The sequence below is a fragment of the Pelophylax lessonae genome, assembly GCF_965119305.1.
Source record: "Pelophylax lessonae genome assembly, chromosome: 4".
NCBI classification, from domain to species: domain Eukaryota; kingdom Metazoa; phylum Chordata; class Amphibia; order Anura; family Ranidae; genus Pelophylax; species Pelophylax lessonae.
In genome coordinates this window covers 475,464,790-475,478,356 of record NC_138771.1, presented here as the reverse complement: position 1 = coordinate 475,478,356, position 13,567 = coordinate 475,464,790, and the positions used below count along the sequence as shown (strand labels likewise).

At 41.7% G+C, this 13,567-nt stretch overlaps 1 protein-coding gene across 2 annotated transcripts in view; it reads left to right on the top strand.

Moving 5' to 3' along the window:
• Nucleotides 1-13,567, top strand: part of CRACR2A (calcium release activated channel regulator 2A) — a 205,657-nt gene that overhangs the window by 137,979 nt on the left and 54,111 nt on the right. The window contains exons 9-11 of one of the 2 annotated variants that reach the window (XM_082256108.1): nucleotides 8,160-8,231; nucleotides 10,346-10,391; nucleotides 12,715-12,806. In XM_082256108.1, coding sequence (XP_082112234.1) covers nucleotides 8,160-8,231; nucleotides 10,346-10,391; nucleotides 12,715-12,806 — 210 coding nt within the window. Of the gene's footprint in view, nucleotides 1-8,159; nucleotides 8,232-10,345; nucleotides 10,392-12,711; nucleotides 12,807-13,567 lie in introns of both variants that reach the window. The other variant, XM_082256107.1, reaches the window with a different exon arrangement.

Below are 13,567 nucleotides of genomic sequence, written 5' to 3'. Positions count from 1 at the left end.
ATATAGTATGAGGTCAAACGTAAACACGTTCAATTTGTGTGCAATCAGGCAGGCCCCTCTACTACATAGTTGAAGGTAGATCTAAAGGAAATCTAACAACAAAAGTTGTATAGTGTGTATCCAGCTTAATTCTCTGAATGAAATAGTTTATAACAAGAGTTTTTTATTCAAAGGCATTTGTTGTAAAGGGAATATAAAATGTTTATATTGTTTTTTTTATATTTTGGACTTAACCACTTACTTACCCCCCTTCATAACCAGGCCATTGTTTGCGATACAGCACTGCGTTACTTTAACTGACAATTGCATGTTCGTGCGATGCTGTACCCAAGTAAAATGTATGTCCTTTTTTTCCTACAAATAGAGCTTCCTTTTGGTGGTATTTGATCACCTCTGCGGTTGAAAAGAAAGACAATATTTTTTACTTAATATTACTATAAAATATATCTAATTAAAAAATTTAAAAAAAAATAAATTTCTTCATCAATTTAGGCCAATATGTATTCTGTTACATATTTTTGGTTAAAAAAACCCCCCATAAGCGTATATTAATTTTTTTGCACAAAAGTTATAGCATCTACAAACTAGGGGATAGATTTATGGAACTTTTTTATTTTTTTTACAAGTAATGGCAGTGATCAGCGACCTACAGCCAGACTGTGACATTGGGGCGGACAAATCGGACACTAAGGGACACTTTTGACACTTTTTTGGGGTTCAGTGACACTAATACACTGATCAGTGTAAAAATAGGCACTGTCCCTGTACTAATGACACTGGCTTGGAAGGGGGGTAACATCAGAGGCGATCAAAGGGTTAACTGTGTGCCTAAGCAGTGCTTACTAAGTGTGGGGGAGGTACTTGTACAATGGCAGAAGGCAGAGAGCCGTGTTCCTGCTTAGCAGAAACACAGGATCACTACCTGGCCTTCTCACAGAATGGCGATCTACCTGGTTTACATAGGCAGACCGCCGCTCTGCTTCTCTCCCAAATGATCGGCGGGTCCCGGCAGACATCGAGTCCACTGGACCCGCTAATTGGCTCCCGATGTGTCCAATCACAGTGGGAGTGGGTCGCTGGCAGGGCACATGCGCGCCCCAGATCCTAAAGTGCAGGATCACATACAGGTACGTGATTCTGCACAGGAGAGCCGCCGTGCCTTCGTGTATGTACAGTATAGGGTCGGCAAGCGGGTAAAATACAATTGAACAAATATTGTTTTGTCAGGTAAAAATTTAATAATATGGCATATAAAAATGTCCTTTTTATTTTTCCAGCCAAATAGTGGAGCTTTTGCATGTTTACTAGTATTAGCTGCCCTGCTGAAAAGAAAGCCTCTTAACAGAGAAGTGACACATCTCCCTTCATAAATGTTTTGTATAGCTCTGTACAGACTTTCAGCTTAAGAGTCGGTATGAAGAAAGGTGCTCTTTCTTTAGAAAACCCAAAATGTTCTGAGATCCCAATGTCATGAATGTGCCCTTTTTTACTGTAATTTTTTTAAAGGAACTTTTTTTTATATTGTAAACTTATATAAAAATAATATATACATTTCTCTTTTATTTTTTCTCTTAATCAAAAAACAGCATGCCTGCCTGAAAAATACCAGTCTGACATACAAGGACATACGGTATTTCCAAAGCTAAATGGGAACTGTGCTCTTTTATAAATCCCCATATCTGAACCCAAGTTTTTTTTTTTTTTTAGGATAAGTTCTGCTTTTAGAACATGTTACACCTGTATTTAGGGTGTAACATGTACCAGCAGTTCCCCTCACCCTATGCCCCCCCCCCCATGTGACAGAGGGCAGAGGTTCCTCTGCCCTGCAGCCACTATCACATTTAAAATTGTGGTGGCTGTGTGGAGCTAGGCCTGCACATCCACGTCATTCATTTACAGAAATCTGTGAATGAATAAAAAAGTCCCTTCTTCCACTGCGGCTCCCGGCTTGTAGATCTCAATAGACTACAAGTGTGCTGATCAGCATGCTTGTAGTCCTTTCACACTTCCTTCAACTTTCTAATTGAAAGTTGTGCAAATGTATTCTTACCTTACCTTCTATCAGGACAAAAAGCTGGAGAGTGTACAAGAGCCTGGCATTGTACTTGTAGGAAAAAATAAATAAATGCACCTTTTTCTTAAAAAAAATATGTGCATTTATTATTTTTCCTTAAAGGTGAACTTAGCTCTTAAAAATAATTTTCCTGACAGACTCCATGGCAGCATACGTATGGGTTAACCCCGCCTCCACTCCCCCCCTAGAGGACCCCACTCCCATAAATCTTTGCTCTCAGCCAGAGGCCATGTTCCTTTTTTTGTCCTCCTCCTAAGGACCAGAATGGTTGAAGTCTTACCTTGGATGAAGTGTCCACAATCGAGGCCTGGTCGTTCGGCAAGCTGTTTCCCGAAAGACGGATGGAGAAGGGTGAGTCGTGCCACATGGAGTCCCCAGCAGTCCCCAGCTATTAGCGGGGTCGAGAAGGGCAATGGATTGGGTGCAATGTGGAGTCTCCAGCAATCCCCAGCTATTAGCGGGGTGGAGAAGGGCAATGGATGCGGTGCCATGAAGAGCTTAAGCTTGGCCATTGGCAGGCAAAGCGGCAGTACGACCTAAGAGCCTTGCTATTAGCAGATGGCCATAAAACGCCCTGGGCCCATACAGAAGCGCCTCCTGGATCCAGGCATGGTGTGCGGTGATGTATACTTTCATTTTGCATATTCCATTGCAGCAGTTCTGTGTGTTTGTTTGTTTTTCTTCCCTGGCTCTAGTGTCTTCAAGCCTATAGTGGCTGGAGCGCATTTGCGTTCCAAGCCATCACTCTCTTTTCCAGCCACGCGCTGTGGGCGGCGGTGGTGTCATTACAGTGGAGAAATTCAATCACCAGTCAGTACTGTTGATATTGGGATTTTTCTGTGGGCAGCTTGCAGTGGTTTCCCCAAATGCTGTGTGCAATCATCACAGGTATATGCTCTGCAATAACACCCTTATGTGCTGCCTGTGCGTGTGATCCTGATGGTTCTATTACCTGTGCAAGTTGGCTGTCTGTGCAATTTCCACACTATGGATGTATCGCTGCCCACCCTTCCTTGTGGCCAGCCCTTGTGTAGTGGGAATGAGAGGGTGTGTTTAACTTTCCTTTTGGGTTTTCAACGCTTCTCCTTTCTATCCTATTTTGTTTTCTTTTTAGGTTTTTAAGTTGTTCTAGGTCAGATTGATAATACATGGCACAAGATGATAAAGACCTCGTTAGGTCACTACATCAACATTCTTCTTCCAGATTTTGTCGTCATTGGTTAACGTCAAGGTCCGGCTTTCATAGCAGAAGCTCTGAATCCACCGCCATGTCAAAGAAGGAGCCTGCTGTGGGTGCAGGACTTAGGTCCAGGGCAGCAAGTCTCTGTGTGAGCCATACTAAGCCCAGGCGGTTGAAAAAGGGGATGGTGATTTCCAGCAAATGGAATCTCTGGTGAGGCGCGTAGGGCAGAAAACCCTTAAAGAGTTTGTTATGGCGTGTTCTCCCACTGGGGACGGCCAGGAAGAACTGGAACCGTCTTAACCAAGCCATCCATCTATGAAGGCCTCAGAAAGTGAGGCAGAGGAAAATTAGTCCCTTTGCCCTTGTGACGCCTTGGTCAAGGCAATAATGGGGGCATTTACATGAGTAGAACCTGTTGAATCTCCTGCAAAGCAAGAGGAAGTTCTTTAAGCACCTCTAGAGAGAGCGTTCTAATTTCCAAATAAGGAACATCATTTTGGATCAGGGGAGCAAGGTCGCAAGATATACCTCCCTTCTGGCAAAGCTCTATCCATTCAGAGATAAGGATGTGAAGCATCTAAAGGCTGACTCTCTAGTTGTTAAGGCCTGGATGAGGCAAGCAAGCATGTCACTCTTCTTTGGAAGATGTAGTAAATGGCCTGAAAGTCGGCCTGGGCTCTTGTGGCCATGTTTAAAGTGATGGAAACGTTGAAGGAGAATGTGGATGCAAGGAATGGTCTTAACATGTGGAGTTTTTTCAGGCGCAGATGGCCTGACAGGTCATTGGAAATGCAGTGGGTCCTGTGTATTTTTTCAAGTCCTGGTCATCCTCGGGTTTCTGTCAAAACCTTGAACAGAAGTTGTGGAGGTACTGGCAGTGATGCCTTATTGGCCAATTAGGCCATGCTTCCCCTTGCTAGTACTGTTCAGCTACCGGAACCCAGTGCCCCTTCTCATCAGGCCAGACCTTCTTTCACTGGGTTCATTTCTACATCCATGTCCAACACGGTTACGTCTGACGGTCTGGTTCTTGAGATTGGAGGTCCTCGACTGCTCCCCCCAGAGTCATCTCTCTCTGTCTCTCTTTTGAATGCTAGGAGAGTGAACACAAACAATGTCTACGGGAGAATCTGGTCAAAGTCTATACAAAAATTGCCGTGCAATTTAGGCCCTTACCCCTATGAGAGCAAAAAAATGGGGATAGAGAAAGATGGGGCTTTACAGGCCAGTGGGAGTAGAAGGATCAGACGCAAAACCAATGTTTTATAAAACCAAAAATAACATTTTATTGATAAACACAGGATAAAACTACGCATGGACTACCATGCATACTCATAAACAATAGACTGACATACAATAGTAAAATCAAACATTGAGAGTCGCTAGCAATATAGAAACAGGTCCCCTAAGGGGATATGACCACAAAAGCCTGTGTAGGATGGAAGGTGGGTCTCAAGCTGGATTCGGTCAATGTAGGTCCCCAGCAAGCCCACGCGTTTCGCTCAAGGCTTCCTCAGGGCCTGAGAGACCATAACAGACCGGTGTTTCCTTCTTGATAGTGACTCATGCTAGACGACAAGGTTGTAGCGATACAAACGGATGCTGCTGGGAAGATGTTGCTTCCGTATTTCCAATATGAATTCTATACAGATATCATGGACAAATTTATTGCGCTGGATCCAATACTTTAAATCCCAACTGCGTCACCAATGGCAGGGCTTCTAGGTTTGCCCTCACTGTGATCTCCTGGATAGAGATCGCGGCCAGAAAAGAGGAGGCAGGCTGTCTGGTGAACGGATCACGGAGGGCTTATGCAACCCAGGATCGATTGTCCCTATAAGCCCCGGTTCACAGTTGTGCGTGTGCGGGGTTCGCATGTAATGTCGGAGCGCACTGCTCCGACATTACATGCGATCGGCTGTGCGGTGCGAGTTTAGCCATACAGTTTGTTTTTTCTAGAACTTCTAAATATTCTGGGCTTCCTTCAGCTGGATTTAGATCTAGCTTTATCAATCTTCTCCTTCAGAGTACAAGTGTCAGCTTAATCGGCCTTCACAGGTGTTTCCAGGTCTAGACATATTTTCCTGTCCAACAATTCTTCAAGGGAGCAACTAGGTTTTCCAAACGGAATCTACCTCTTGTTCTTAACTCCCTCTCAGGAATTAGAGCAGAGTGTTCTAGGGCTGTCTCCATTAAAGACCTCTCTGTTATGTTTACCTTTCTCCTGGTTATCACGTCGGCAAAAAAAGCCTCAGAGATTGATTCACTGGTCATGGAGAACTTTTCTTAATGCTCTTCCAGTTCGAGCAGTGCTTTTACCTATGCTTGACTCAATTCCCAAGGGTACATCAGTCTTTCATGGGAACCAAGAAATTGTTCTGCCAACCTTTGGAGTACTAACTTGCGCCCTTTAGACGTGGGAGAGGTCGCCCCATGGTTTAGTTGATTAAAGCGCATGTCTAGTAAACAGGGAATTCTGAGTTTGACTCTCACCAGGGCCTTCCTTTCTAGGAATCTCTCAGATATTGTGAAGTTATATCTACAAGCTAGAGCTTCCTTCAGGCTTCAGAACGCCTGCTCATTGTTTTTTCCGGAAAGGACAAAGGGAAACGTGCCTTATCAAGGACGATTGTGGCATGGATTGTTTGGGACATCCAACAGGCTCACAGAGCCGAGGTCTTGGCTCCTTTGGGTTGGTGACTGCTCACTTGACCAGGAGTGTGTCCACATCCTGGGGGCTTTACAGCATGTGTAATCGGTAGGGCGGCCTTGTGGTCCTCGATTAATACATATATGGCTCATTATTGTGTAGAGCCGGCCTCTTTATCGTCTGTTAATTTTTTGTTTACAAATCCTGTCGGTTGACATTGTCAATTAAACCCTTTTTTTGGTTCTGCGATCGCCCACCTGGGTGTGTATGGCTAGTTATTTCCCATACGTATACTGCCATGAAGTGTGTAAGGAAAACCTAGAATTTCCTATCAAATACTTACCGTAATTTTCCTTTCCTGATGGACTCCATGGCAGCAGGAGTTACCTCCCAGAGTCATGGGTAGGCTAGTTACAGAATGCGGCCTCTGGCTCAGAACAAAGATTTATGGGAGTGGGGTCCTATAGTGGAGGAGTGGAGGTGGGGTTAACCCATACGTATGCTGCAATGGAGTCCATCAGGAAAGGAAAATTACGGTAAGTATTAGATAGGAAATTTTCTGTTTTCTAAATGTTCTTCTAGAAATGGATATGTGGTCTGATTCTCAGACCAGAAACTCCATAATTTTTGCATTTCAGTAAGGTAAATTTACTTTTAGATAAAGTAGTGAGGGGGTTAGATCTTTTGTCAAGTTTTTTTCCTTTCTCCTGCTGGGGAGATTTACCCCTCGATTTATTTTGGTGACCACTCTCAGGATGACAGAAGGAGAGACAATTCAAAATGTTAAAGTTCTTACTAGAGCAAGAGGTGAGGGGATATCATCCAATGGGGATACACATTTCAGTCACAACGGTCTAAGATGGGAATTGCCCCCATTTTGGTGAGATTCGCTTCCACATCCTGTTGTATCTCCAAGACAGGAAAAGATGGGAGATCTCCCCAGCAAAAAAAAAAAAACAGGTAGGCATTTAAGACTTCACTACTGTAAAAAAAATACCCAGATAGGAATTTAAGACTTCACTGCCGTAAAAAGAATAACCAGGTAGGAATTTAACACTTCACTACCTAACCAAAATGATTAAAACATTTTGGCTGGAGATTTCACTGTAGGGTTTCCTACAGTAGTAGTGGTAGTGGTAATACAAATTTCCTGGTTTTAAAGAGTTAAGACTTTTGTGTGTCTACCTTACCTCCCCATCACATCTCAAGAGCAGGTTTGAGTCAGGAACCAAAAATCTCTTCTCCCATCAACCAAGACAAGCTTCCCATCCTGCACTTTATGCATCAGTCATCCCAATATAGTCGTTTTAGACACAGACAAGCCATGACTCCCACTGACCCACAGTCATCAAAGCCAGACATAGACATCCGATTATTGTGCTTTACTAAATTAAGAGTTCGCTAACTTCAGCAGCCCTTCTTTTTTTAGAATTTGCTACAAAATCCTTATTAGGTTAAATAAAGCCTGAACAAGTCTGCCTTTACATAAAAAGTATTTGCCTGAATTAGGGTTCTCGTTTAGATAAGAAATACTGGAGCTGTCACTGCTGACTTGTTTTTGAATGTGCATGTTCCTGAGCAATTATCCTCATCCTCATCATACTAATTTACTAATTTAGTTGAGTGAGTTACTGACGCATGTTGGTGTCCTGACACTTCACCCACTACTTATTATAGATCCCTGATGCAACAGGTAGTAAGAAAAATCTTTAAAAATGAAAGACCTGGACTTTACACCTTTCACATTCAAAAAAACTTTTTATTGAGGTTTTACATATATTTCAACATGGAGTATAAACAGCATATCGTATCAAGTATAAAATTAATATCACAACATGTCGATCGCTTAGTCAATAATACAACCGAAAGTTAGTAATAATTTGTTGTTTGTACAATCTGCAAGATTCAATGTGTTTATCCGTGTAAAAATATTTTACAGGTAGGAAACATACAATGGAGATAGAGACAAGTACAAGATACGACAGCATGTAAAATTCAGCAGACATCTCCCGTACACGTATCTGATTATGCTAGCCATCTGTCTCACACTTTGTTGTCTGGTTTTTACACCTTTAAAAACAAGTTTAAAATGAAAGCTCCCATAGTTCCATCTCGACAATTTTCCTTTAAAAATGCTGGATTGATTTCATGTTAGCTCTTTGCCATCCAATGTATCCACCTATGATGAATCAATTCTCGAGGATTCAGACATGGCTGGATTATTTATTCTCTGTTAATTGTTTCCATCACAGGGAAGTATACCGGGTAACAGAGAGCTTACAGCGAGAAAGGACCGCACTGCTCAAACAGCTTGACTTGTTAAGGTACGTATCTGAAGTGAAACATTGCTTACTCATTCCTAGTCCCATCCATCACTAATAAAAACCCAGTTACCGAGGATATAACTCTTCCACGTGCTCTCCAAAACTAGAAAAACTGTTTTGCTGAAGTTCATTTTCAAAATAAAACTAAAGGTCTCAACTGTGTATAGTTGCATTTTTGCATTTGCCACACCGCACTGGAACAAGCTGCCCTTCTTAGACACGTGCAGGTGCCATTAATTGTTAATGGCGCCCCAAAAGCATCTATGGAACCTGAACATGTTGGGACCACCAAACCACATGGTACCATGAGATTTGCTGCAGTGTGATTTTAGACCAAGTTCACGTTATTTTTGGTGCTGCAATTTGTGTAAATTGCATGCATTCCCACACCCAGAGATGAACATGCAGATGTGTGGGGGTGCCATTAATTGTTAATGGCACCTCTAGGCATTGAAAGGCAGTTTCGGGTGTGTAAAACCCAAAGCACCAAGCGGTTCCATGCAGCTGCATTTTCAAAAAAGGGTCAGGTACAGCGGCTATTCAAATGAATAAGTTGGTGTACTCACACAAACGCGAGCTACACCACCCATATGGGTGTGAACCAAGTCATGCCTGCCATACTTTTTGTGCATTCCCACGTGTCTGGTAGTCCATTGACATAGACTGTGTGAACAGGCCTTATATATTAACAATCTGTGTCAATGTTTCAAAAATATAATGCATGATTGTGACAGACCTAATCGGGACATGGGCTTTTGGAGGGCACTGCAGGGTAGGCTCTTGCTTACTGACTATGGGCCCTGGCTTTTGAGGGGTCTCTATTCTTGGGAGGTGTGCGTCTGGGAACCTGTTGAGTGGTTTTGCTTTGGATTCGGGTTCATGTCTCCCCTAAACACAAAGACTTTGAGAACCTAGGACCTAGATACAGATTTGGGTCCTCTGTGCCCAAACCAGCAATGACTGCTTCACCTCCTCCTAAACCTGATGCTGGGGTCCCCAGCGATAATCTGTTTATTGAGGTGTCTTTCTCTCATGGTATAATTCACCCATTGTGTGTCTCTCAAATGTGAATTTCCATTGTTAATTGAGTCACCTATTGTTTCTGTCTGTCTGCTAGTATTGTGTCAATTTCACCTCGTTACCAAACTATTGTGGCATGTTTATGTGTTTATGCTTATGTTAGCTGTTCATTAGATGTACTGTTAGGAGTACTGATTATATTACTGTTTAAAGTTTGCTTAATGTTTAGGATAATGTCATCAAGCTCTTATCTGATTTTGTGTGGTATATATTCTGTGTGAATTTACAATAAAGTCAGTTCCGGTTTGCACCTAAGCTAGTGTCATCTAGTTCTTGGATGCAATTCTCATCTACAGTACCCAGTTTCATTCTGGTATCAGAGTGGAGGAAGCTGTATCTTGATGGAGACACCCATATGGGTGCCAGGCGTTCTGTGACAATGTTTATAAATCCAATTTCAGGCAAAGCCTTTTATTTTGTTTTTGATAAAGTGGAAAAAGGTTAGAGCCTCTGACGGGTCTTCATTGCTCTCTAAGTTGGCATTGCAGAGATTGCAGAGCATAAAGTGATGGGAAGTCTCATCACAGGGGACACAGCCCGAAATAAACACACATTCCTAGCAAAGGAAGTGTTAAATCCTCTGACAATATTTTTTTGTTGCTTTCTGCATCCTCATGTTTAGGTGAAGAGGAGATCTGCTATAACTCTTAGAATTTTGGGGGAAGAGTAGGGTTGCTGAGAACCAGTATCAGATTTGTATTGCTGTATGTGTGTTCCTGGTGGGAAATGTTTAAGTAAGCATTAAATTCACTTTTTTTATTATGGCGGAAAAAACTTTCAACCTCTGTCAGGCTTTTTTTTTGCTGTCTGAGGCTTCCTGTTCTATTGACACCCAAACCCTTCATTTCTTGTATTGATGTTGCAGGAATTGGAGGAATCCCCTAATGGTATCACAGACCGCAACAGTAAGCTAACAGGAGTCCTTACTTTCCCCATTCAATCTAGAACAAAATTTTGGTTGGGCTGTAAAGTGTGAATGTAATTATGTACAATACTCATGAAAACTTTTGCATTTTTTATTTTTTTTACTTCAGGGAGATGAATAAACACTTACGGGATGAACGGGACAGCTTTATACAGGTAATGCACAATTTAGTTGCTTAACTCAATCAATATCCTTTAGTGCCGGTTCACATTTGTGCGATCACAAAGATCGCAGGTAATTCGGAACGCACTGCTCCTAAAATTACATGCGATCCCTGTGCGGTGCAAATTCAGCCATACAGTTTGTATGGCTGAATTCGCACCGCGATTGCACTGAAAGAAGCACAGCACCCTTTTTTTGGTCCACAGCAGAATCGGATCGCATTGGGGGTTCACACTAGTGCGATCAGATTCTGTGCGAACTTTCAGATCGCACTGCGATATGTGATTTGATCTGGGGGTGTCGTTAAATTTAAATTGACACCCCCAGCGTATCGCATATGGCAGTGTGAACTGCCAGGGGTGCGGATGCGATGCGGGAACACGCTGTATATTCGCAGCGTTCCCGCATCGCACAACTGTGAACCGGTACTTAAAGAGGATCTAGGCTTTATAAAAAGTATTTCTTAATATTCACTTGACCTCTGGAAGATTTACCCCCTTCATGACCAGGCCATTTTTTTGCAATAAGGCACTGCATTATTTTAACTGACAATTGCACGGTCACAAGACACTTTATCCAAATAAAATTTAGGTCCTTTTTTCCCACAAATAGAGCTTTGTTTTGGTGGTATTTGATAACCTCTGCGTTTTTTGTTTTTTTTTTTGCGCTATAAACATAAAAAGACCAACAACTCTCAAAAAAACAAAAAAAGCAAAAACAAATGTTTTACTTTCTGCTAAAAAAACATATCCAATAAAAAAATGCAAAAAATCTAATTTCTTTTAAAATTTAGGCCAATACAGTATGTATGCTGCTACATATTTTTGATTAAAAAAATTCCCAATAAGCAAATATTGATTGGTTTGTGCAAAAGTTATAGTGTCTACAAACTATGGGATTTTTTTTTTTTTTTTTACTAGTAATGGCAGAGATCAGCGACTTATAGTAGGACTGCAATATTGTGGCAGACATTCTGACACTAGCTGACACTTTTGACACTTTTTGGGGACCATTGACACTAATACAGTGTTTAGTGCTAAAAAATATGCAGTCACTGTACTAATGATACTGGCTGGGAAGGGATTATCATCAGGAGCGATCAAAGGTTTAACTGGGTGTCTAGCCTGTGTTTTATTACAGTGTGGAAGATGCTTTTACTAGGGGAAGAGATGCATCCCGTCCCTGCTTTGCAGGAATACAGTATCCATGGCTGCCCTCCTGTCAGATTGGCGATCTGCCTTGTTTACAAAGGCAGACCGCCTTTCTGCCTCTCTGCTAGATCATCAGCGGGTGCCGGTGGACATTGAGTCAGCGGTACCCGCTACTGGGCTCCCTATGTGTGTGATCACAGCGGGAGTGAACCACCGGCGGCCCGTATGCGTGCCCCTTACCCAAAGGAGCTGGATCACGTATATATATTCGTGATACGGTGTACAGGTGCCGATCTGTATCAGTAAAACTGCTTTGGGGCAGACCTGAAGTGTTTCATGTCCTATTTCAGATTTCCAAAGCTGCCTTATTGTTCATACATTCTCCAATGCCAAGACTTTCTGGTGGGAGCAGACTCCTTACATCAGAAACATAACACCTAAAACATAGCACTAGCACATGTGTTGCAGTGCACTACAGAACACAGTATTGCAATATCTTGCATTGCAGTGCGTTATGTTACAAAAAATGCAGCTTGCACTATTAGAAATCGTTGTGGTGCTTTGGACCAAAAACATAAATGAAAAGACTGCCTTGCCTTAATGCAATAAATGTTAATGTGCATGTGTTAAAAGCACAGCTATTGATCAGACTGATGTGAACTGACCCTAAGACCCCATGCACAAAGGCGTCCAGGGGAGGAAAAATCACATGTCAAGAAAAGAAATGTCAACCATTTTGATGTTCATTCACTCTATTGGCCAGATCATTTATTTATTCCAGCCATTGGAATGAATGAACGTTCAAGCCCTAAACGTATCTAGCGTTTAGGCATGTTCTGTGGTTTTTCAGTCTGAAAGCTTCTCTTGAACACTCTGGTGGTGCACTTTTTCAGCCTCTAAACACTTCCCCTCTAATACGCCTTTGTGTGCACAGCCACATAGGCTAACATAAAGGTGCATTCAGAGGCTGAAAAAAAAAAAACCTAACCTCAAACGCTTGTTTTTTTTACGTCCTGTGTGCATGAGGCCTAAGTGTACACTTTATGATCAGTTACATCAAAAATCGGAATAGGACAAGACTATCTGTAAGTACATTTTTGTACTCATGAAGAAATGTTTTTTGTTTTTTTTATTATTATTATTATTATTATTGTATTCTAAGCAGAAATCAAAGGTTACCTCATCAAAATCAATACGGAATCAAAGATCTGGATCTGTCATTGGAAATTATTTTGAGAGGAAGCCTTCTGTGAAAAGGTAAATATAGTAGTTGTCAAGGTAAATGGATATTATTCAGTGACCCATGTTTTCATATGGCTTAATGTGAAGCTGTGCTTTGCCCATGCAGGTCTAAGCAACAGGTTCCCTTTAATGCTGACCCACACAGCAGTTTATTTTCCCTTTGCTCTTCTGCTACTTCCCTTACGGATGGGAGGCAGAGTTACAAATCTAATAATTCTGATTTTGGGGTATGACTTGTTCCCCCTTCTTCCACTGGCAACATTAATATTTTGCCTCTACTTTCTGATTTGATCCCGAACAAGCATGCAGCTTGTAAAGTCAATGAGAAGTAAGAATGAAGTAACTCAAAAAGTGCTACATTTTTCAGATCAAAATAATAGTCAGGCAACAAATATTAAAATAGGGGACTCAGCATTGGCAAACTTTATATTTCTCAACCTGTGAGGTTGGAAGATCTACCACACCCATAGAGTATCGGATGTATCTTCATAAGGAAGACCATTGAATACTGAATGCACTTTTGTTGTCCTATAACTTAGACAGCAACTGGTTCTGGTGAGTGTGCACTTCTTATATTTGGTGAAGGCAGCACACAGATGGTAATTCACTGAGATTGTGGATTAATAACACTGGAACTATTTCATTTACACTCATGGACTTTTATTCACATTATTGTGATCTATTTTATTTGATTTAAAACTCTTTTTTGTTTATGCACATTTGTATACTTGTTGAAGAGTATCACTATTATTCATACAGTGCTGCTTTTTTCTTTT